General features: G+C 52.5%; 1 protein-coding gene across 1 annotated transcript in view; it reads right to left on the bottom strand.

The window, feature by feature from the left end:
* LOC130515144 (neurexophilin-1) overlaps nt 1-3,896 on the bottom strand; it is a 13,361-nt gene extending 9,465 nt beyond the window's left edge. The window contains exon 1 of the mRNA XM_057015195.1: nt 3,394-3,896. Coding sequence (XP_056871175.1) covers nt 3,394-3,450 — 57 coding nt within the window. The 5' untranslated portion in view covers nt 3,451-3,896. The remainder of the gene's footprint in view (nt 1-3,393) is intronic.
* Nucleotides 3,897-25,331: the final 21,435 nt, after the last annotated feature.

The raw sequence follows: 25,331 nt of genomic DNA, 5'->3' as shown, positions 1-25,331 counted from the left end.
AGCCTTGTTTCAGTGGAACTACTTCCATGAAGCTGATTTCCTAAGCGTGAGACGGAGATTCGTCCTGATGTCGTAGGTGTGGAGCTGCTTCTGTCCTCTTAATGCACGTCGAAGGACGACTTGATGACATTATTGCGCTGCTTAACGGCAACGATAATGTGATTAAGTCGACCGCTAACGTGCATTAACTCGTCCCCTCCCTGTCTGTTCCAGATCAGTCACGACTGTCCCACGCCCACGCAGGACAGATGTCCCGGACATGTCCGTCGCCCTCGAATTTATGAAAGAAAAGAAAGAGATGCAGTAATTTCAACATTTCTCCCTCTCGTGTTTGTGCCCGCGAGCAGGAAATGCTGCATCAGGCCGGTTCGACAGAATAAAGGTGACGTTTGTGCTGACCCAGGTTTGTTCCTGGCAGGACGAGGTCGGCGTCCCGGGGAGGAGGACAGGTATCTAAGAAAGATGAATCTGAGACTTGACAGAGCGGCTGCTGCGTTGTTGCGCCGCATCGGTCCCGGAGAAATTTGGGCTATAGGACAGTAGACGTGCCGTTGCCATGGCGATCTGCATGAAGCCTGAACGCCATTCCAGCCCATTAAAGACATGGATTTGTGTGTGTGGGGGGGGGAGTGCCTTAATTCACGTGATTTAAAAGCCTCTTTGCTGGCGGCAAAGTCAGATTGGAGGCAGCGGAAAAAGTTTAGAGGAATCCAAGGCGGCGATGCGAATTCACCCAAGACTCCTTTAATATCTGCAGTTACCTGCAGGCGAAACCAGAGACGGTCGGGTAGGAAACTGGCTGCCTCGCCACCATCCTCAGCATGAGGCGGGGCCCGATGGTGGCTGCCTCCTGAGGCTCGTCCCTTCAGGAGGACTCAGAGGGAACGGCTGGAAGCCCCGTGTGGGCCCGCGGCTCCTCCTGGTTTAACTTCCTTCCAGCCTGTTGAAGCAGGACGTGTGAGGGAAGTGGACTGATTGTGGAATAATTGCAGGGGGAGAGAATCTGCGGCCCGCTGATGGCCGCTCAACAGCCTGTCCACTCCACTTCAGTCCTCTAATGGTTGTCTCTCGGGTCGCTGGAGGAGGATTTGCTGCTCACCTCCCACCTCAAAGGTCTCTCCCAGGGTCCGGGCAGTCAGTCACCACGCCGGCGCTCCTGGATTCAGCGTTCTGAGGTTGAAATCAGCGTCTGATGGCGCCCTGACACCGACATTTAACTCCCGTCTGCCTGCCGCGGATCCGCTCACACCTCGGCCGTCTTTACACTCCGCTCCTCTATTTTTAGCGTGTTGATCTACAGTTTCTTCTACAGGCTTCAGACTAAAGCTCTTAATGCGCCCTAACAGACCCCCCGGGACCCCAATCAGCCGTTTAAAAGACAAAAACAGCTCCAACAACTTCAATAATCCATCAAATCAGACATCATTTGACGGCTGCAGCGTGCCGCATCCATCTTGTTTCCCATTTCTATTTATTAGAACATCTCTGTCTTCTGCGCCGCCATTTCTTATTTTCAGATGAACCTATAATCCGGTTAAGCCGCACCTGAGCGTGACCAACCGCTCGGCTCGCTGAAACGGGCCCCCATCGCCTTTCCGAACAGTCAGTGGGCTCGGCCTCGCCAACAAACGCCGCTCCTCGCGCCGCCGCTCCGTAAATCACAGCCTCCGTTCACGTATGAAGAATAATTAACATTTGAGAAGCATCATTCATCACAAACAATAAGCAGAGCGGCACCTGGTGTTAATAGTCGTCTGTATAAGCAGTCGTTTGCAAAAGGCCCCCGGAGACCCGGAGCCCGTCTGGAAATTGCAGGACTATTACGACAGAAAATCCCGCGAATCGAACAGCCTGAGCCGATTATTAATCACAGTTCGCTTGCGTAATTATAAAAAAAAATGTAAAAAAAAAAGTACTTAATTTATTAATTGCTCCATAATTTATCAATGTCAGGGGGGGCTAATGAATTACCCAGAATCTCTTGCTGCGGGATGTCGTGTACGGGGGGAAAAAAGGGAAGCTCTAATTAATTTTGTTATCATTAACTGCAGACCTTTCCGGTCACAATGGCTCACTGAAGGCTCCGCCAGAGCCGGCGTTAAGCCTATTATCCCGCGCTCGTGCCGGTGCCGCTGAAAGGCGCCCCGGCTCCTCCGCGCTCCCAGTCAGCGTGTGGTCTCGGCCTCCTCCAGATCTGTTGAAACAGCTAAACAAATCTGCGAGTGCGCGTGCTTTACCAGCACTTTAGAGCTCTCAGAGCCTAAAGAGCCCTCGGTCTGCTCTGAGCACCTGAATAATGTGGAAGGCACGAGGTTATCCTCACAGGGAAATCCACACAAAGAGGGGGGGGGCATCAAACGCCCTCTCAGGCACACTTGACTGTTTTCCGCTCATCTTTTCTCCTCTTTTATTACTTTATTTCTTTATTTCTGGAGCTTGCTCATTTCCTGGGCCCCGTGAGTCTCAGCCGGAGGGTCTCCGAGCAGAAGCATGTTGGTGTTTTCTCGTGTGTATCGAGAGCAGATCTCTCATTAAAGGCTGGTTTTTAATAAATCTGAGAGCTACATGAAAGAGGACCAGAGGCTGATCCACTGTCGGCTTACGTAATGTCAGAATTATTTAGACTCCGGGGACAGTTCATTCCTTCATCTGACAGGTTTTAAATGAAAGGTCAAAGTTCACCCACTATCAGTCACTCAAATCTGCTGGGACCCCCCCAAAAAAACATCCAATGATCTGGGTACAACTGAAGAAAGACGGTGTAAAATGAAGCGGTAAAAGGCCCGATGACACATTCCAGTCATATATTTCAGTTAGTGCATAAAAGAATCCCCGTGTGTTATAAATCGAGCTGTGATTAAATCGAATTGCCATTAAAGGTTGCACTGCTCCCGATGTGGATTTTATTCGTGACTTTAAGCGATAAAAGCTTCGATTTTCGCCTCTAAATCGACTTTTCATGGCGTTGATTCGAATCAAAAATTAGGACACATGATAAAAACGCGCGTTTTCTTTGATGAAAAATTACCACTTTGGTTTGCAGTCACACATTTTAAAGTGATTCGCTCGCGTTGACTCCGCACGCGTTAGCGGAGCGCACCGACGCGCGCCGCCGCGCCTGACCGTCCTCTGGGAGCCGCGACGGGGCTCTGGACGTGCGTGGGCACGGGGGGGGGGGGGGGGGGGGGTCGTCACACTCGGCGCTGTTTTCTGTGGTTTGTTTAAAGCGCTTTAAAGAGCATCAGCATGTGCACAGACGGGGGGAGCAGAGCGCTGACGTGCACGTTTGGACTTAAATCTGGAAGTTTGTGGCGCGCGCGGTGCCGACGCAGAAATAACATGTTGGATAAAGTCTGAAGACGCGTCAAGAGGCTGCAAACACTCTTTTCTTACCAAACAGGCAGTTCCGTTGAGGAGCAGCAGGATGAAGCCGCGGTTGGGACGCATCATTCCGGCGCGTAAAACCCTCAGCCCCCCCTCTCCTGTAGCGAAATTAAAGACAAAAATCAAAAAGCTCCCAGTCAAGGGCTTTTCCTCCTTCAGGAAAACGCTCTTCCTCGGGCACCGGATCCCTCCCGGCTGACGCACGGTCCCATGTCCAAGAGCCGCTGAGCTGCCGCTTCCACCAGCCTAAAATCTGCAGACCCCCCCACCGTGTGTTTCCCGGCTGAGTCAGTTCAGAGGTGCTGGGAGAAATCCATGAATATTCGCTGAACTGTTACCATCCATGCAGACTAGAGAGCTGCCGGCGTCGGGGTGGAACTGGGAGGACTGGGGAGGACTGGTGTGGTCATTCTGGTGCCACCGGAGCCAGAGCTGCAGCCGCCTCCTGCAGGAACTCTGCGATGGTGGAGCAGCAGGAGCCAGCACACGTTTTAACAGCTCCCTCCTCCCTCTCTCTCTCTCTTTATCTCTCTCCCTCTTCCCAACCCTTCTGCCCCCCCTATCCTCTCCATTCAATCTGCACACAAACAATTGGACAAAATGTTGAGACGCTGCACAACGGTGAGCATCTGTTCCACTTGTGTCAGTGTCTCCGTTTTGATTTTCCCGTCCTGCCTGATCACCGCCCCGGCGAGCCGCCGCTCATCTGTGCGTCTCCGCAGGCGGGTGGAGATCACCCACTTGGGGAAGAACCAGGTTCTTCCAGGACATTTTAGCTGGGCTTTGCACCTTCAGATCCTGGTCCAAGTGGATTCTTCTGCCCTCCCCAGGAGGCCGAGAAGCCACCCTCGGTGCAGGTGCACTGCTGACCATCTCATGGGTGGTCTCACAGTTCATTAAAGTCCCGAGACGTCTCCTGCTCCCCACAGGTGAGCTTGGCTCAGTGTTCAGCTCTGCTCCCTGCATCAGTCTGTCACCGGGTCACATCGTTCTCCCTCTCTGATCTGGTCTCTCTGATCGGAATCAGGATCATCTGCAACAAGAGTTAGTTGAGCTCAGTGCTTTGAGGTTATGGGCTCTACTGGCTTCACGCTGGGGGATCTGACCCCCTGAGGTGCAAGGTCACCAGCTGACCTGGGCTGTTGAGAGTGAGAGGCAATGAGTTTGCATGCAGGGATGGAACCCCTGATGGAGCCTCCGATAGAGCCCACAATGGAGCCCCTGGTGGAGCTTCCGATGGGGCCCCTGATGGAGCCCATGATGGAGCCCATGGTGGAGCCCACAATGGAACCCCTGGTGGAGCCCCTGATGGAGCCCACGATGGAGCCTCCGATAGAGCCCACAATGGAGCCCCTGGTGGAGCTTCCGATGGAGCCCACGATGGAGGCTCCGATAGAGCCCACAATGGAGCCCCTGGTGGAGCTTCCGATGGAGCCCACGATGGAGCTCCGATAGAGCCCACAATGGAGCCCCTGGTGGAGCTTCCGATGGAGCCCACGATGGAGGCTCCGATAGAGCCCACAATGGAGCCCCTGGTGGAGCTTCCGATGGAGCCCACGATGGAGCCTCCGATAGAGCCCACAATGGAGCCCCTGATGGAGCCCCTGATGGAGCCCCTGATGGAGCCCCTGGTGGAGCCCCTGGTGGAGCCCCTATTGGAGCCTCTTGTGGAGCCCATGATGGAGCCCATGATGGAGCTTCTGGTGGAGCTCCTGATGGAGCCCACGATGGAACCCCTGGAGGAGCCCCTGATGGAGCTCCTGGTGCAGCCCCTGCACGATGGAGCCCCTGGTGGAGCCCCTGATGGAGCCTCTGGTGGAGCCCTCATTATGATGCAGGAGATGCTGATGAAGGGATGAGCTCATCTCTTTTCACTTCTTTATTTAGATGATTTTGAGCAAACGTGTGTCTGTATAACTCTGACCAGGCATCGCGGAGCTCTCTGTGAGGGGGAAAGGAGCCCTCGTAAAGGGACATCTGCTCCCCAGCCCACAATCGGTGGCCACAGCAATCACAATAAAATCACCTTTTTAAAGCAGAGCACGTTCGTCCGCACGCACATCTCAGGCCTGCACATAATTATAGGGCCATAACTCCGCGGGTTTTCTCTCTGGGGAGCCGCCAGACGAGCAGCTGCTATTTTGGACTCTCTGGGATGCTGAGATAACCATCATTTGACATCCAGGATCGACTTATCTCCATGTTGTTTGGCGGGCGACACGTCTGCGTGACGAATAGCAAACCCCGTTTGTGCATCTTCCTGCCAAAGCCCGGCCATTGTGCTCAATCATCACATTGCTCGACACGTAATCCCATTTCACAGCTGTAATTGGGTTTGAATGCAGAGCTGGCGGGACGGCGTCGACACGGACTGCGGGCTTCGTGCGTGAGCGCCGGCTGCCACCTACAGTCTCTCCTCTGCAGCTCCGCGATGGCGGGGGGGGGGGGCTCTCACAGCATTTAATAATAAAGAGACATCGTTGGTCGTGTTGACCCTGGAAGAGGAAAACGGCTGATTCCTCTGTTCAATAAACATCTGTCATTACATGTTATTATGTTTATTTGAATATTTTAGTTGCAGCTTCTTTGGCGCAGCTGGGTTGTACAGAGCTCGGTTGGCCACTAGAGGGCGGTGCGTCCAAAGAAAGTGCTCTTCTTCTGCGGCTCCTGGCGTGAGAGGTCGGAACGTGTTTAAATCCACGGCTTCTTTTCCCCAACATTAGAGTCAATAATCGAAGCCAGCTGACTGAAACTTGTTTTGTGACGAGCAGGTCTCAGATTTATGTGTTCACCATTTTCTCCACGTTGAGGACAGATCAGGTCGGAGCGACGACCCGGAGAAGCATCAGATCCTCTTTTCTCCTCAGTGTTCCTCAGGGTTTCCTTCACGCTCCTACAGGCCATCAGTTCAAACATGACTGCTGTCTTTCCCTAAAGCAGTGGTTCCCAACCTGGGTTAGGAAGAGACACACACCTGACTCGTATGATCCGTGATGTCACTTCCTGCTTGGCCGTCATTGGCTGCAGGTGCTCGTGCTACATTGCTTGGCTTATCTGTGCTGCAGGCAATTTGGCGCTCTCAGTAGTCGCCTTGTGACTGTTGCGATGGTAGATCATGTGATTTCTTCCTTAATATTTTAGTCACTTTACGCTAAAAGTGTGCAGCAAGAAAAGAACTGGTGGGGTTCAGTACCTCCGACAAGGTTGAGAAACGCTGCACTAAAGTCTGTGTCCTCTTTTGTGGTTTTTTTTTTCTCTCCCCACTCAAATGTTGTCAGAAATCGGATATTTTTTGACAGAACAGGATCTGAATGTACCTTTAAATGTTCCCACATGGGCTCGATTTCCCCCGCAGGAGAGCTGGGAAGCAGATTTGAAACATGTCAGACTTTTCCTTGGTTCCTCCTCATGGATTACTTCCAGACCTTAATGAGGAGTTTCACACAGGCTGGTTCCAACTAAGTGTTCCACAGATCCTTCAGAAAGGCCGGTGTTGTGACTGCCAGAGTGGGTCTGTCTCCATGTCGGGTCCAAACTGGTGTCATTCCTCTTTAAAATGGAGGATGACATTTAAAAAAGAGCATCGGTTCCAGCCTAACGGAGACGTAGTTTAGCTCTTTTAAACTGTAGCACAGATAAATAGATCTTAATGAACATTATTCATAGTTGTATTTTTGACCAGTCAACACATTGCGTTTGTGTAATTCTCACTTTTAACACAACTAATCTTGATATTCTTTTTTGTGTCTCCTCCATTATCATTAGGGGAGTGATCTCACGGGAAGAAGACGGCGCCCCCTGTGGGTCATCTACCAACAGTAAAGTTCCATTTGGGAAACGAAATCAAATCGTCTGGTTTCTGACGGTGAGCAAACCCGCTTCTGGTGAAATCATCACATTTTAGCGTTAGCGTTAGCTCCTCCAGGCCGTGAAGGTCTCCAGTTTCCGAGGCCACTGTGTGATGTCAATTTGGGAGGTAGGTGATCTATTTTTGTCAATGTGATCGTGTCAAAGGGTCAAACATGTAGGTTAGAGTAGCGTGGATCAATGTGTGTGTGTGTGTGTGTGTGTGTGTGTGATCGTTGTCAGACAGAATTACGTGGCTATTTCATCAGATGCCTTCAAAGATTTGTGAAAAGGAGGTAAAGCTCCAGCTGCATGTGAGCAGCAGAATTGACATCTGTCAGACATCTGAGGACATGTGCGTCCCTGATGCGTCCATCTTTTTTCCAAATGAAGCAATGAGTCATTTTACAGACGGGATAATCAATTTTCCCGACCAGACAAATGCTACGCTAATGCCCTCGTCTTCTTTTTTACGACATAATGCAGCTTTCTGCAACGTTTTTAATGAAACGCCCTCGCGTGGCGCCCGGGAGACGTTTCTCCGCAGGGACAATAAAGCCAAAACCATCACGGTTATGACTTTTTTTTATGTGAGCTGTAAAATTTGTCGGGGCCCCAACGGGCTCGCTAGCTTTGATTAAAATACACTTTTTGTCTTCGGCGAGGCTGTGGCACAATGCCGCTAAAACGTGCGCGCTCTCAGCGTTACGGGAGCAACTCAGACCCAGCAGGGGGTAAACGGGAGGGGGTGTTTAATCACAGCCGCCGCACCTGATCTCCGGGTCTCGCCGTCCCTCTTCTGCGCCGATGTTCCCCATCCGTCGTGACTCCCCGATCCACGGCGCACGTTCCGAGGGTGTCAGTGAGTCACTCCTGGTTGTTTGGGCTTCAACAACACGGGAGGCGAGCGTGACTCAGGCGCTGCTGGTCCTCGCTCTCAGGCTAAATATAAATATACAGCCTCTTTCCCTCGAATAGGACCCTCCTCCCTCTGTTGCGACCCCATTCTTGCGTGGTGACCTTTGACCCGTCGGGCTCCTCCTCACCATCCCCTGGATGGTCCACGGGCGTCATCGCTGGTTCTGCCTGAAGCCATTTCCACAGCACATCCGTTAACTCTGCGGCTCGTCGGCGCGAGCGATGGCGGGCGTTGTTAGTTTAACGGGAAATAAATAGGAGCGGAGTCACGAGGTCGTGGCTCAATGGCCCCTAATGACGGCACCTCTCTGGTGGTTTGGCCTGATTAACAGATCCGTCAACCACAGAGTCCGAGATTAAAGTAGGTTTGAGCGCGTCTGGCCGTGTGACTGATGGATGGACCCCGACGCATTTACAACAGCAGAGTCGCTTCCAGGACGGGAAATCTGGCCCCCCGAGTGAGACAGATGGTGCCGTCGGGGTCTGTGGCCGGCGAACGCGCAGGCAGAGAATCCAAGTTATTGCAGCAAACCATTGTTTTGGCCTCTTTTTTTTGGCGTAAAGTCACATTGAATCCAAGAGAAGGATTTCACACTGCTTAGCTTTGATCTTTGTCGTAAAGCTAACGATCTTCCAGCACCAGGCTAACGTCATGCTAACACTCCTGGCATGAATGACTGTAGCGCTGACAACAGGCAGAACTCTGTTCTGGTCTTTGTATCATCTTCTTTGTCCACAAAAAGAGACATCTGCAATCTGTCCGGGCCTCTTCCTGACAGGAGCTTCTTTAAGTCCAGCAGTTTGGTCCATATGGTCTGTGCCGAGTCCTGCGGTCCTGATGTTGTGTCCTCGGGTTTCAGTTTGAGGGTGGATCAAAGTGGACCCGCCATGGGCTGGGATGCTCCGCGTAGAGGTCATCAGTGGGGGGGGGGGTTGACTTCAAGGCCACTGACAGTCACCTGTGTCGTCCACCATTGTCAGGTGGGCCCGCCGTTCCAGGGCGGCGCGGCGAGACGGCAGCGGGGTCCCCAGGGGTCCACCAGACAGAGAGCCTTTGAAGCGCCCTGCAAATATTATGTGTACGTGCCTCCAAAGCCCCGTCCACATCCCATATGGACACCTCGAGAAACGACCCCTGGGAGCCGGTAACCCGAGAACGGCTGGAGCAGCCTGTCGAGCAGCGCCGGGGGCGCCCGATTGGTCCGCACGGGAAGCGGGCCTGACCTCGCCGAGCCCTTGGGTCAAACACGTCTCTTGGAACAGTGACAATTGGATTAGTGTCTCATGTAGGAGCAGACGGCCTTGGGATCACACACACACACACACACACACACACACACACTCACAGGTAGAGGTGGCCTGGGAGCCCTACACACATTTTAAACACACCCATCTTGTTTTATGAACCTGCTGCGAGGCACTAAAGCTTATTTTAGCTTTCAGTCGGCCATCAGAGGGGGATGATGTCACCGTTTCCACGTCGCTTTATGACGGCAGATCAATAATCGAGAGGCCACGTCATCCGGGCCGCCATTTCTATCTTTAGCTGCATTTTGACTTGTGTTGTGGGAGCGAGACACGCGCCCCGTCGTGCGCACCTCAGCGTCAGGGATGATGCTTTATGCCCCCCCCCCCATCCCAACGCCTCCTCCCTGAGTAGATGAGGGCACGCCGCCATCGCTCTCAGACTTATAAAAAGATGATTAGACAGATTTACTGTCATGCTCGTGGAGCCAGCCGGGCAGACCGGCTCGATCACGCCGCCTCCGTGTGCACGTTGCAGCACCCGCGGTGTTTGTGCCGGTGCACGTGAGGGGGGGGGCGGCCTCAGAGGAGCAGGGGTGCATCCACCAGCATCACAGGCGGCCTCTCTTTAATGGCCGCCATAATTAAAAAAGCTTTTAGAGGAGAGTGTGCCACAAATAGAGTGGGGGGGGGGGGGGGGGGGGGGGGGGGGGGGGTGAGGGGGGGGGGGGGGTGCACGTCAGGGGCACGGAAGTAGCTGCAGAGGGAAGCGTGATGACCCGTGAGCTCAGAAATGTCACTTCTTCTTCTGTAATAAGTCTTTCCTGTCCCGTTTCATGTGTCAACATCCACACGTTCGTGTTTTAAATCCTCCACGATAAAACGAGCCCCCTGGTTCCCCCGGAGCGGATCCACGGGTCAGCCGTGCTCGGCGCCGGCGCCGGCTGCCTTTGCGTGTTTCCAGAACCTTCCTCTCGTTGGCAGCGGCGACGCGGCTCCGTGGCTCGCACGGGCCAGCGGCGGCGACGGCGTACGGCTAATCTAAACATAAATGTTCAGGAGGGGCCGGGAGAGGCTGGATTAGAGGCTCTTGGGGTTTATTTATGTTTCAGCCATGACGGGAAAGACACGGCTGCAGGTGGCCTTCCATCGGAGACCGAGGTCACGTTTCACCACCGCGGCTCCACTCAGGAAATGCTCGCTCTGCCAGATTTGGCAAATATTTATCAAAAACAGGTTGAGGCTTGCATGTTTTTCCCACGCCGTGTGTGTGTGTGTGCGTGTGTGTGTGTGTGTGTGTGGTGTGTGTGTGTGTGTGTGTGTGTGGCTCCTTTTGTGCAGAGCTTAAGAGCAGGTTAGCAGCACGTAAAACGTCGTCAGAATCGAGTGTGTATTTGTGTTGTTGAAATGTTCTTGTACGAGCACAACTGAAGCAAAAACCTGCTAGTCTGATGTTAAATGTGGCTGAAAGTCAATGGACTTAAACATCAAAGACATTTCTTGACACACACACACATGCCTTTGATTTTATTTTTTACTGGGATGAAGGAAAAACTGTGTTCAGCACGTTAAAAAGCTTTTAAACGAAAAGGAGATTTAATGTTCATGAACCTGAGTAAATTACGTGTGTGTGTGTGTGTGTGTGTGTTGTGTGTGTGTGTGAGAGTGTGTGTGTGTGTGTGTTTTGGGGACTCATTTAAAACATTTAACATTTAAAAACACTCATTTCCTCAGTTCCAACTGAAGACCATCCTGATACACTCTCTCTCTCTCTCTCTCACACACACACACACACACACACACACAAACACACACACACAGCCACATTCTTTTGACCTCTAGGGTCATAGCGAGGAGGGTGAGTGCGAGTCTGGTGTGTATGACCAGGGTTTGTCTGTGTGTGGTGGGCCACCCCTCCCCCAAACACACCCCCCCCCCCCACACACACACACCTGGAGGTAAAAACAGCGGCTCTGAGGTGAGAAAGTGTCAGTTTTAGGTTCAGGTGCCGGTCAGAGTTAGGAGGGGCTGGGGTCAAAGGTCAGGGTGGTCAGTGGTTGACGTTTCCTTACCTGGTGGCAGCTGGTGGTCCCCAAAATCACCCATGATGCAACTGAGTGGCTAGAACGCCGGGGTTTGATCCCTGCAGCGTTTGCTCCCCATGGGTCCCCGTCCCCCCCCCCCCCATCACATTGGATCATCTCCGTCTTCTTCTCTTCGCCGCTCTAATCTCTTCTTCTACCCTCTAATCCCCCCCACACCTCCCTCCGCTCCGCCGCTGTCCTATTATCCGCTGCTGGAATGAGCCTTTAATTCCCCGCCTGGATCATTAAACTTTTATTTGTGATGGGAGGCTGACCCCCCCCCCACACACACACACACACACACACTCAGACACGGGTGTGGGTATAGAGTGCTCGGGGCAGATGGAGTCCTCAGGCCTGGTGGGGGCGGGGGTGCACGGGGGTGCAGGATCTGGCCAATTATACTATTTGGGTTACAGGGGAGCCATTTGTTTGTGTGGTTTGACGTGTTTCTGTCATCTGGGGGACCCGAAAACCGATAGTGCCCGAGTGGATTTATTTATCCTGCAGGCCGGGCTGCCCAACAGAACAAGGCCCGGTTTGGAGGGGAGAAACTGGGGTTCGGACCAGCGAGGGACGGACGCCCTCTTCCAAAGACTCGAGCTTCCGTGGAGGCCTGCAGAGCCGTGGGTGGAGGAGAGGACGCGTCCTCCTGGATGACTTTGAAGAGCGCGACGGGACGCCGGATCTGACCGTCTGTCTGAGCGGCCAGTAAATCACCATCACCACAGAACCAGAACCAGTCTGGCTGGGCAGGTCAAAGGGTTTATTTGAGTGGTCGGTACGTTCACGGCAACAAAAAAAAAAGGGTTGGTTAGCTCAGAGTTACCTGACCTGCCATCATGCATCTGGATGTTTCAGTAGGCCCTTCCAGAACTTTCCAAAGAGGAACCAAATGTTCTGTGACCTCTAGCCTGATTGTATAATGTTGAACAGCGTAATTATAGAAACCCACCACTGGGGGCGCTCTTGTGGCACCAACAAGCTACATTTGGTAATGTCCATATTTCATTAGGATGGCGTTTCGAGCCGTATTTGGATGAACATTTATGCTAACTCGATCACAGGCTGGAGACCTCTGACATCGCCTCGTCCAGTAGCTTTGAAGTTTTAATCGGCCAAATCAAAGCAGATCTTCCTCCACTTACAGCACCACAGACGAGGCGATTTTTATTTTTTAAGTTATAGTTCGTAACTTAACAGTCCGGATCGATTCCGTCGCTGAGTTGTTGCGGGTTTTTAAATCTGTTAGCGCAGAAACCTCAAAGCATCCAGAGCCGTTCTGCTCTTTGAGGGTGTGTGTGTGTGTGTGTGTGTGTGTGTGTGTGTGTTCGCTCTGGTGAGACATTTTTGCTGCACACACAGATAAAAACACGGTAACACGATCCGTTTGCCGATGGTAACAGTTTAGCTTTTTTTTTTTAACAATTCCTTGTCATTCACATTTCTTCAGTTTTATTAATATCAGCCACACACACACAATCACACACACACAGACACACACACACACACACTGTAATGGGAACCACATGTTCTGGATCTGGCAGTTATTTCGCTGTTTTAACCCTTAACGTTAGCAGTTAGCGGCCCACAGTTATTCGCTCTGTCATGTTAATTGGTTTAATTCTGCGAGTGATTTAATGCCGCCTGTTTTTCAGACGGGCCGTCATGTTCGAGTGTCACATGTGATAAAACACACCTCCCTCCACAGACTGAACACGAAACCTTGTGTTTTACAGAAGGGGTTAAGTCTTTCCTGTTTCCGATCGGTTCAATCGGGGATTTTGTGGCGAGGAACTTTTTCCCTGAATCTTCTTGAGACAAAAGTTGCGGCGCTTTGGCCTCGTTGCTTCACGACTCCCAGAGTGAAACACGCTCGTGCGGATTCTCGACTCGTCGTCGCTTCCTCTGTTCTGCTCTCAATTAGCCGCTAACACCAGCGCGGCGTTCGCAGATGTGAGTCAACAAGACAACATGGCGTTCCCGGGCAGTTCTCCACGGTGGGGACGCACTCTTCAAACGCTTTCATTTGTTTTCAAAGCAAAATAAAAGCATGAAATCACGCCGCACCGCGTTACAGGAGCCCCTTTTGCTGTGTGTGTGTAGGTGCGCGTGTGTGTATGTGCACGTGTGTGTCTACGTGACGACTTCTGCTGTTCTACATGTCGTCAGACATGAAAGAAAAGTTGTAGCTGAGCTGCTTTGGCTCCCAGAGGCTCATTATGGGCTCATGATGCTGTTGACGACTCAAATATGATTGATTATCTTCCACATTGGGGGGGGGGACCAACCCCCCTCTCACCCCCCCCCTTCCCAGCTGGAGTCTGGGTGTGTTTAAGGAATATGAAGTGGCTTTGGAAAGCTGCTTTGATTGCACGCTGCTTCGCTGCTGCAGGCCAAATAATAATTCTCCGGTTTTGGCAGGAAAGGAGCCGCATGGCCGCTCCTGTCACTACCTGCCCCCCCCCCGTCTCTGTTCTCGGCGGACTCCCTCCTGAGCACCAGCTCGCCGTGCCCTCCGGTGGGTTGTGGAACCTTGGGACCTGCGCTCGTCTGTGCCTGTTCGCTTCACCCCCCCCCACCTCTGTCCAAGCGTAAACCGTGGACGTTAAAGGGACGAGGCGGAGGACGGGAGATTTATTCATGCTGGGTTCCTCTCAGGTGATTCGCGGTCCCACCTCCTCTCCCCTCTGATCCGGGCTCCGGTGACGGGTCGCCGCAGCCTCGGTTATCGGCAGCACATCTGCAGACGCGGGACTCATTTATTTTCGCATCCATTTGGGGCGACGCAATTAAGAGCTCCCGTTTGTTTTTCCTCTGCTTTGAAAGGTAACTCGGCCTTGACTCCCGCACGGCGTGTTGCCGGGGCGGGGGCCTCGGCCGGCATGGGTGGCCTCGGAGAGTGGGGAGTGGGGAGTTTTGTTTGTGGGGAGTCGCTCTTGGTTCTGGTGAAAGTGCAGAGGCCCTAATTTGTCAGGTTAATGGCGCTGATCCGGCTCCCGGAGATTATCGCTGTAACCCCGTCCGGGCCGCGGCGGCTTCCGAGCCCCACGAGCTCCTGCCGGTACCACACGTGTGTCGGAACGTGTGTTTTCGCCCCGGTTCCTCGCAAAGATTTTGACAACCATCCTTCCAAATGTGAAACCGCCATCCACCCCCGCGTCCTCGTTCCTTCCTCCCGTCTCTTCATCCCAGTTTAGAACATCCTGTCGGCAGCTCCGTGTCCACAAAGCCGCAGCTGGGACACGTGCGCCGGCTGCTCCGGCTTTATTTATTCCTCTCTCCCGTTCAGGCAGATGGCTGCAGACTCCAGCTGGACTCTGCCGCTGTAATTGCTGCTTGGAGCTGGGGCCTCATTAATTATGCAGAAAGGAGTGTTTTTAATGCACCGCGGCCTGATTGTCCTGCAGTGTGATACCAATCAAGTCAGTCCGTTCCTGCATTATGCATCTGAGGCTTTGATTTGTTTCCCAGCGTTGGGACGGGAATAGTTTCAGGGCTGAATTATTGGATTGAGAGGAACGAGTAACATACGCTAGCATGGAACGTGGTCGTCTGTGTGGACGTGGGGGCGGAGCCAGAGGAGCCTGACAATGCTTCAAAACGGGTTAGAAACATTTGTGTTGGAATAGCGGAGGCAGTTTACCAGAGCCGACCACCAGGGGGTTCTGGTGAGGGTTTTGTTAGCAACATTTAGATTTCCTGGCGTTTTTTTTACGGGAGCATTTTGTCGTTTCTAGACATTTGATTTCAACCGGGTTGTTGTTGGGAATATTTGTCTCTGCAGGAGTCGAGGTCAGCGCTCGCCGAGGCTCCTCAGAAACGTCTATTTCCACTTCCACGCGGAGCTTCACGCCGTTTCTGCAGCCATGTTCTGATGCAGCACATCTGCCGGCTGTCACAACAGCTGCCCGTCTGGGTTGTGCGGGCCCGTTTGATACGGCGGCCGGTTCAGGCTGGTATGTAAACACTTGTCAGCGGCGGTTTAAGGGCGAGCAACCACAAGCCAGACTGCTGCTGCGGAAACTTTACACCTCTTAACCCGCCGAGTAGACCTGCAGTGGGCGGCGAGGAGCAGGAATATCCAGCGTTAATCCGGGGTAATTGGGGAGATCCGCCCGTGTCGTCCGCGTGTTCACGCATGGAGCAAACGCCAGAGCCGAGACGTCAGCGCGGCTTTAAAATCACATCAGTGGAACGTGGACGGACAGAAGATGGTGCAGCCGTTCCTGGAAAGGCACTCGGAAAACACTCGGATCAGCCGACGGGGTTGATTATGACCCAGCGGACTTTTGATGGACGCAGAAAGGTGACGGTTCGGGACATCTGGAACGGGAGTGACGTCACCACGTCTGATTAGGATCAGCACACGTGTGGGTATATGGAGCTGGCGTGGCGAGGAGCGTTAGCCGGAGCGTTAGCCGGAGCGTTAGCCTCATTAGTGCACGTGCCTGCGCCCAGTTAGGTGTTTCTGAGTCGTGGCAGCACTGGAGAGGCTCGCCGCAACTTCGGATGTTAATTTCCACAAACTCGGACACAACCTTTGGACGTTGTCATGGCAGCCAATGATGGGTTGTCAGTTCCAGCACCACAAATGAGCCTCTGCGCCCACTCGGGAACTCGGATGTGAGTCGGGCCTTTCTTCGGTTTCGCCGCTCTTTATCTTCCAAAGCCTGATTGCGGCTTCTCTCCCGCCTCGTTCCATCCACCCGTGTCGTTTATCTGCCCCTGTCATGTCATCGCGAGTCTTCTTCTCCTACTTCTGTGTCATCATAATCACGTGCGCTCCCGCCGGTCGCGCTGACCGGTGTCGCACCGTCCTGGCGGCCCGTCCGGCTCGCTTTCCAGCCGCACATGCTGGGCTGATTACGGCGGGGAAGGAGGGCGCCATCCTGTCTTTGTTGTCTTTTATTCTCCTGCGCACGTCACCTGTTCCCAGCGGCGCTTCGTCTCTCGCCGCCAGATGAAACTTCTGTAATGTGTAATGATGATTGCTGTCATTGTCGGCTCCTCCTCCCCCTCCGTCACCCTTGGCAGCGGACCTTCTCTAGGGTTTATGCAGCACCGCGTGTTGGTTTCCATGGGGATTTTCTAACATAAACATCTGGCGATCTGATAAGAGACGATTGTTGATTCAGGAGACCTCTGGGTTGCCCTTGTTAGGGGTCCAGGCTTGACCTTTGAACGGGCCAGATCAAGGACACTGCGGCTCCCCTCCTGCTGGTTTTAAAGGCCATGCCTCCGTCTTTCCACCCCCTCGGTTCAGTTTCCGTCCACCTCAGGTCCAGCTGACACGCCGCAGCCTGTGCACGCGCCTCTTGGGTGGACTGTGACCTCCCTGCGGCCGCCCACAGGGAAAATCCCCTATTGTTTTACTCGCACAGAGAAGCCGCAGTCCGGACTCGGCGGACAAGTCGGCCTCTTTATTCCGTATCTCTCTCACGCTGTCACGGAGCCTTTTCATCACTGTGTGTGCGCCCGGCGGCTGTGCTGATGTGGATCAGGCCCCCGGGCTGTCTGGGGGGCAACGTGGGCGTTGAGGGAAGGAGGGATCAGATGGGTTAACTCTTGCAACACGCGGGTCAGCTGCGGTTTAAGCTCCGGAGAGAAGGTGGTTAAAGTGGCAGCTCCTGTCGACATTTTTCACACTCCAGTACCAAACCCATTTCCCACCCCCCTCCACCCCAAACTCTGGGGGGGGGGAACCCAATCTTCGCTGTAATTACCCTGGCTGCGTCTCCCTCGTTAGACTCCTGCGGTGGAGCCTATTAACAGCTCGGCATACGCCCTCCACTCCTCGAACCGCGCACACTAAATAAGCGTCGTGCCGCTATTAGCTAAATCTACAACCGCCCGGAGGGGGGAAAAACACATTTCACATATGAAGTGGGCAGCGAACCACAGGTTTATGATGGGGCCTAACAGCCCTAGAGGTATGACTTTAAATGTTTATTGACATCAACAGCAAAGCCCTAGTGGAGCAGCCCCTCCCGCACCTGCAGGATTATCAGATTATCTGGATTTCCATAATCATCACACGTCCTGATTATGGACGCTGGTGCATTCCAGCGTGAGTGCAAGAGACTGACTATGTTAATAAAAAGTCAATGAATGTGGTCCAGACGGCAGCTTGAATCAACAATAGTGAATTAAAGCTCTTGCCAGTAAATGGGTCCTGGGGGGGGTGGCAGCATTTTGCTGCACATCATGAGAAATCTAACGTAGTTATGACCAGAATAATGTCTGCTCTGGACCGTCGGGAGAGGCCACGAGGTGCAGGGGTGGGGCTGCTCTGGGGATGACCCCCATCCCACATCATGATTGATCGGGTGTGTCCGAGTAATTCCTGCCCAAATGAGTCAGGACAGGCGTGTGTGTGTGTGTGTGTGTGCGGAGCTGCGTCCGTGCCGGGTTCACCTTATTAACTTACCCAGGAAGAGGGCACCGTAAATAGCCTGCAGAGGAGCCTCGCTGGGGGACACTGTCGAAATAAAGATGGAGAAAAGCAGCCTGGCTAAACTCGATTTGTAATTCAATCCAGGGTGCCGCCATCGATCGGGATCTGCAGCCGACCCGCAGCTGCGCGGCGGATTAAAGCGCGCGGCGACTTATCATCCTCACCCGGTCGCCATGAAACCGTCTGCGCGAGCCGACTGGGCGCTATCTTTTTGCCGTCTCAATCAAACAATCGGCCTCTCTCGAGGCACGTCGGCTTTTCCTCTTGCCTCCGCAAGTAGAGGCAAGTTTCCCGACGATGGCGGTGATAAGAGCCGCGGCTCCAAACGGCTTCATAACCTTCGAATCTACAGCCGGAAACCTTCCTGTCGCCGCTTCGGAGTCCCGCTGGTGATCTCACATCTGCAGAAATGTGCGGCACTTTTACGGGTTTTAAGGGAAAAACCTGTTTGCATTAAATCTACGTGACCACATTAAATCCCCCAGATTATCTGGAGAACATTCGCAGGTTGTTCAGTGATATCAGGACTTTCACACATGCGAGATCTTAGATAAGAGAAAAGGGAGCATAACCCCCCCCCCCCGGGGTCAGAGGTTAAGCAGCGACTATAACTCGATGACACGCCATGATCCTTGCTCGCGGTAGCTCGCTCCGTGGCGTGGATCAGATTCTCAGAGCACCACGGCTCCACCTCACCTGCGTCGGGGGGGGGGTCGGTTGATGGATGTCTGCGGTGTTGACTGCTCTCCTGTTAATAAACCCCAGGACTCCACCACCTTCTGTGAGGGGCATGTGTGTTAGCAGACAGGATAAACTCCACGCTGGCCCGACCGGCCCTGAGAACCCTTGAGAACTGTTTGCCACATGCGGCCGTAAAAGTTGCTTCTAGACATATACATTCTGCCACGGCGTCGGAGCGTGAAGCCAGGAGGCCGAATGCACGACTGCCTCCCTGTGAACGCGCCAAAATTCCTCCAGAACTTTGCGGTTTCGCCTCTTTTGTGCCCGAGGACCCAGCTGCAATCAGCTACCAGAGCTTTGCTCTCGTTTCATATCCTGTAAATTCTGGATCCCTGCGTGATTAACGACGCCAACGCTCAGCGTCCACATGTGAGCTCAGAGTTTCTGTCGGCTGTAATCTCACTTTTCCTTGCGTCTGCCTCCATATTGTCCTTCTATTCTTTCAACGGGCTGCATTTGGCTATCGGGTTTTATCGGTTCCATGTGTTTCACGTCCACCGGGGCCTTGAGGGGACGAATCCATCCTTGAAGAAACACCTTTCTCGATCTCTCTTTCTTGGGTCACGCAATCGGAACAACCTTCTACCCCCCAAATGGTTCAGAGATTCAGCCGCATCGCTGAAAACAGCAGAATGGGAGGAATGGTGCTACACCAGTGGGAAAAGTCCCTTAAAACAGGAAGGTTCCTGGTTCCACTCCAACTCTACGTTGTTTGCATGTTCTCCCTCGGCTTTTTCTGGTTTTCCTCCCAACAAAAACACAAACATTCCACTGATTGGATGCTCCAAACTGGCCCCCGGTGCGTGTGACTTGTCTTGGGCTGCAACGCTTCCTCTCCCCCAGTGCCAACTGGGAAGGCAGCTCCCCCCTTCATCCAAATTTATGGCATCAGATAACAATTTAAAGCAAAAATGCTAGTAAAGATCATTAATGAGTGGGTGGGGATGATTCCCTCAGTCCAGCCAATCAGACGAGGGCTAACAGGAAAGTGTGACCTCATCTTTCTTTATTTACAGCATTTATGGATAAAAACCAAACACACACATGATTTATGACTGACCTTTCGCATCCGCGCGTGCCTCATTTTTATGATTATTGGGGCCATCAAGACGCGTCTCACCGTGGACGACGAGGCTCTTTTATAAATTGGCCTTTAAATTTTGTTTTAAATGGCTGGTTTTCACGCTCTGGGAGCAGTGACGTTCTGATTCACGCAGCACTTAATCTGTCACAATCGCCGACTGGGAACGACGTGTTCAGCACCAACGTAGGCTTTCATCAGCAAGCACGCGCCGGCCCACCGCTGGCGAGGAAAGGTTTGACTCAAAATCACTGCTACATGGGTCAGTGAAGACCGTGAGGAAGAGGAAAGCCTTCCCTGTTCCTCCGGATTTATTTATGTACTGGGGGGTCGTCGGAGTGCTGGTTTCCTGCTTTCAGCTGGACGCGATGGATCAAACAAGCTGGAAAACAAACATCAGTTGCCCAATACCCACGACTCGTCAGTCCCTTTATTGCACATGGAGTAACTCCCTCCTTCAGGTCCCCACGCGTCCACAGACACGCTCTAAATCAGGAGCACTCGGAGACATGGGCTAAAGTCTAAACAAAGAGCCGGATGAAAGCTGCGCACCACATCAGGCCCAGAGCCACCGTAATGAGCTGACCAGACGTAATGGATTGCTCATTACTGCCGCCTAAGTGAGTCGTACAGGGATCCATTAAAGATCCGACTTTCTCCTGCAGTTCGGGGGGGAGGGGTTCAGTTTTTGGGTGAGATGTTAGCAAGAGCGCAGGAGACATGTTGTAGGACAAACAGGGGTCATGTGTGATGGAGGAGTTGCTCCCAGCTGCTTGTGTTTGTAGTGAGCCCTGATGGATTAGGTGATCCGGATGTTGGCCACAGGTTCTCCAGATCCTCAGGACCATTGAGGATCACCTGGGTCTGGTTTATGAGGACCTCTTCAGATTCAGCTTGACCTTTGCTGTCCCGTGTTCTGCATGTTTTCATTTGGACCCGTTTGACTCTTCAACTTTTCTGTTGATCTGAGACGTTTTTAGAACCCACTTTTATATTCACATTGGTTTATTAGCCCTCCAAAAGTGGCCTTCATTTCCAGCTTTTCCTGGATTTGACAAGGATATGCTGTTAAAAATGGCCTGTAATTAATTTGACTATATTTAATGAAGATCTCAGACAATCGACCTTCCTTTGTCCTCCAACTGTTGGAGTTGTGTGTCTGCGGGGGGAGTCGCGAGATGAACCTGGCCAGTATTGGATGGATGTCAGTGGCTATAAATGTCCCATGTTTCACGTCTGACGCGCTTCTTGACACGATCTCAGGCGTTTCTCCCTGCCCGCGACCTTCAGCTCTCCTCCAAAAGGCAGACGTCACGCTTGACACCTGCCCAGGAAGCCTTTAAAACAATTAAAGTCCCTGGAAAGCATAAAAAGCCGCTGGCTGCCAAGAACCCTCCCCACCCCCACCCCCAAAATAAAGGAGATAAAAGCTACCGTTTCCTTTCTTGGGTTTAAAACTCTCAAATTAAATCAAGTGGCATCAATGGCGGTGGGGAGGGAGGGTGTCATAAATTAATTTATTAATCCTCCCTCCTTGCACAGACTTCTACTGTAACTCTGACTCATCAGCTGCAGGAGAGGAGCAGCAGGAAGAGCATCCAGGAGTGGGGGGGGGCAGCGGCGGAGTGAGTCACGACGCACCGCAGGAGCCATTTTTCACACAGTGGCCCTGAATGCAGTCCGGTTCTGTCCACCACGGACAGCCGTGGAAATCAGGCGGCTTCATCCAGGCGCTGCGGGGTTCTGGTTGGCTCTGTGTGGAGGATGAAAGGACACAAGCAGGACCTCAATCAGGATGATGAGGCGCGGCTCCTGTCAAATTTGACTCCTGTAATAGAGGGAAGGCTGCCTCCGTCCCGCCACCTCTACATCCATTTAGATTTGACACCAGAACCACAGAAAATACAAGAAGAGCCTTTCTGTGGGCTCCCTCCCTTCCACACTCACAATGCCTCCGTGATGAGCTTTCTGTGAGAGACGGCAGCTTTTCAACCTCGCGGGATTAAGGGGAAACTGTCTTCGTGACGAGGGAGGACTTCAGATGAGTTCTACAAACTGGGTCTAAATGTGCACGGGGGGGCGGGGGGGGGGGGGGGTAAGAGAGAAGGATTATGCAAATTTAAAACGCCGCCATCGCCGTGTTTAAAGTGTGTGCTTACGCAATAATCGCTGAGTGAATCATCGCTTGCGTCGATGAGCCGGGGGATTCTCCTCCTCCTTTAAGGCGCTGGTGAAGCGGCTGCAGCTGCTCCAAACGTCTTCGAGAACAGCCAGCGTGGAGGGGCGAGACTCTACGAGAGCCCAGCCACATCTGCGTTTCTGTGTGAACAATGTTCTCGTAGGAGAACAATGGTGGGAGGCCTGTGGTTCTTCAGGAGTGCTCGTGGGGGGGGGGGGGGGCGGGCGCTGGGTCGCTCCAGCGACGGAGCCATCGCTGCCGTACCTCCTTTCCTGGTGCAGGATCGTTTTGTTTAGTCCAATTAAACCTCCATATGTCTTCACTCTCTACAGCCTCTCGAATTTTTCGTCCCCTTTGATCGAGCTGTCAGCATCAATCTGCCCGACTTCGATCAGATAATTTGAGAACGATAGTACCAGAGCGGGATTTGGGCTTGTTTATAAAATGACTCCGTCACTGTTGTGTAGCCCTGGGATGCTTACGCCGCCGTCCGGCTCCTCTCTGACGGCTGTTTGATGCTCGGCTCTGAAATGTGTGGACCATATGCTCCAACCAGCCCCCAGTGTTGCACTATCCCACTCTTGGCACACGTCGGGTTCTGAATTCTCCTCCAGGAGCCCTCGGGCGGTTTCATCTCGGTGTAAAAGAGCAGCCGGACGTCCAGCGTCATGGCTTCCATAAAGATTTCATTTAGGGCCACTGAATGGTGTCTCTGTTCCTCGTGGTGCCCGCTACCAAAGGCTTCATCTGAACTCAACCACCCTGAGCACCACGTCCTCCCCCATTATCTACCTCCCCCGTGCCGCGTCTTGTCCTCCTCCCTTTAATCTTGTAAAATTGGATCTGTGATGCAGAGACGGGGCTTTTAAGTGGAGGCGACGGAGGTGGCTGCAGAGTGAGCGTGACGAGCGCGGCCCAGGGTGTCAGCCAACGCTCGCCTGGTTCGGCTGTGGGCGTGTGGTGGAAATGAGAGTGAGGGTCCATCAGTGCGGCGCTGCACAGCCGGTCTCTCACCGATGTCCATCTGTGTCCCCTTCTCCATCTCCATTTCCGTCAGATGCACCCGCATCCAATCACTCTGCTCCCTCTTGGAGCTTCTTTTTGCAGACATATCTGGAAAACGCCAGCGCGACGAGTTCGGATGCACGTTTGGCAGAGTTAATATGCTCAGCATGCACAAGCGTTTCCGCAAGTGTGTGTGTGTGTGTGTGTGTGTGTGTCCATGACAGACCTCCATGGAGGATCTTAGTCTTTTGTGTGGCAACCCAACAACCCAGAGTCCCTTTCTGAACATAAGTACACTCAAGGATGTGCTGAAATTGCCTGTCTGTCTCAATAAAAGCCCACTGGCTTCAAAAATCAGACATCTGAGGAAACGAGTTCTCCAAACAGACCCTGAACCCTTTGAAAGTCCGTTCTACCGGAAGAAACCTTCACCTTAAACCGTTGAAGTGAGCTTTTGTTGCGCTGCAGCCATTTTTATTCCATCTTCACTGGCAGAAACGCTGGCATCCGCAGGTCCAGCGATTTAAAAGAACCTCCGCTCCATCACATTTGAGAAGATCACCTGCAAAATGTGATTTAGTTTCAAATATGTGAAAACTGCTCGACCACAGCGCAGATGTGTTTATGCAGCCCAGCCTCATTTTCCCACCACGCCCGCTCGGATTTTTATGCCTGAAAATTCATCTGAGACTTATTCTTCCAAAGACGGATGACTTCAGTGCCCCCAAGAAGCGCATATGGAGACGATCAGGCGATGGTGTTGGAGCAGCAAAGTCCAGAGGGAGCAGGTCGGGTTGAACATGGGAGACGAGAAATAAATCAGTGGAGCTGAGTTGAGATGTAGCCGCTCGTCTCTCGACTCGACGCGTCGTTCGTTTCCCCCCCAGATTCAGGCAAATGTTTGCAAAGGAAATGTCAAATATCAAAAGATGAACCTTTTCAGATTCCTTTTATTTAGTTTTTACTCTTCACCTCCGGTCATTAATGTTTTTCTTGCACCATAAATCCTTTCAAAGGCGTTCCGCCGCTGCCAGAAAAGGGGAACGTGTCGAATGAGGATTTCCCCTTGATGACTTTCCCATTTTTAGCAATTTCGCCTCTGAAAATTGCCTTTCTGGATTCCTAAACCTGACCGATAAACACTTGGTTCTGAGGTTTAGAAGGCAGAAGACGAATAATCCCTGGCTGACCTTCATCATCTGGGATCAATGTGGCCCAGTTTAGGTGGCCTCTGTTGCTTTGACCCCTGTGGAAAATTGAACGGCACCACGTGACAGTCGGTAAAACATCAGTCAAACGTCATAACGTGTGTCGTGTTGTTGTTTTTTTAACCAATGATGGGAAAACACCATCTCAGCTAGGGGTTTATATTGACAGCAGGTGGAGGTCCCCTCCGAACTGGGAGCTGTGGGACAGGACGGCGGTGGAAGAGGTGTTAATGTAATAGAACGTGCGCGAGAAAACATCCCGGGAACTGCGAGTTTAGTGTGAAAACAATCCGGTTGGAGGCCCGGTGAGGTCCACCTGATCACATGCAGATGTTCAGCGCTCCCTGACGTGGCTACAGCGGCGGCAGTCGGGAGACGCGTCTGAGAGGCGAGATGGGCCCAGAGAGGCGAATCCAGCAAAGGTAAACACGCCATTAGCGAATACGGACCCACGCTGATCTCAGCGTTCTCAACGGGAACATTTACAGGACCTTTAATGGTTATATCAGACAAACGACAACCGAAGAAGGTCCTGTTTTCAATTTCCAGCTAAATGAACACGTAGACTCGGGGGGTGAGGGTTGTCCGCCCCGCGATCCAGACCAGGATGAAGTGGATCAAGATGAGATGATCCAAACAAACTCTATCTGTTTATGTTTTTTAAACAAAGGCCTCCTGTTAAAACAAACCAGCTGGTAGCGTGTGACACCGCCACCTAGTGGTGTGGTGGACCTCCCAGTCTGCAGTTATTTGCACATATGATGTATGTTTGTTCTTCTCCTCATCCTCCTTTTGTCCACATGAAACAGTGGATTTTTCTGTCCCCCAGACCTGCTCAGGGGATCAGGCTCCTGGTTCTGGACTACCTTTAAATAGAGTTGAATTGATTGATTCCCTGATTAGAGTCCATATCCAGCTGTTATGTGATTCCTCCAGGTTTGGGATCCCTGGGGCTTTGATGGAGCGTTTCCATCTTACAGCATCTGTTCGCCTCCAACACGTCTTGAGTCATAAATCATTTCCTGAGCGACTTTTCTGGATTTATCACAGAACTATATTTTATTTTTGGATTTTTGTGACAAAGCAACACACGACATTGCTGAAAAACCGGAGGCGTGACAATTACTGGAACGTGGGACTGCTGCGATGAGCGGGTGAACCCTCCTGGGCTCAGGTTGGACGG

The sequence above is a fragment of the Takifugu flavidus genome, chromosome 18 (genome assembly GCF_003711565.1).
Source record: "Takifugu flavidus isolate HTHZ2018 chromosome 18, ASM371156v2, whole genome shotgun sequence".
NCBI lineage: Eukaryota > Metazoa > Chordata > Actinopteri > Tetraodontiformes > Tetraodontidae > Takifugu > Takifugu flavidus.
The sequence above is the reverse complement of the archived record's forward strand: the minus strand, read 5'-3'. Positions and strand labels throughout refer to the sequence as shown.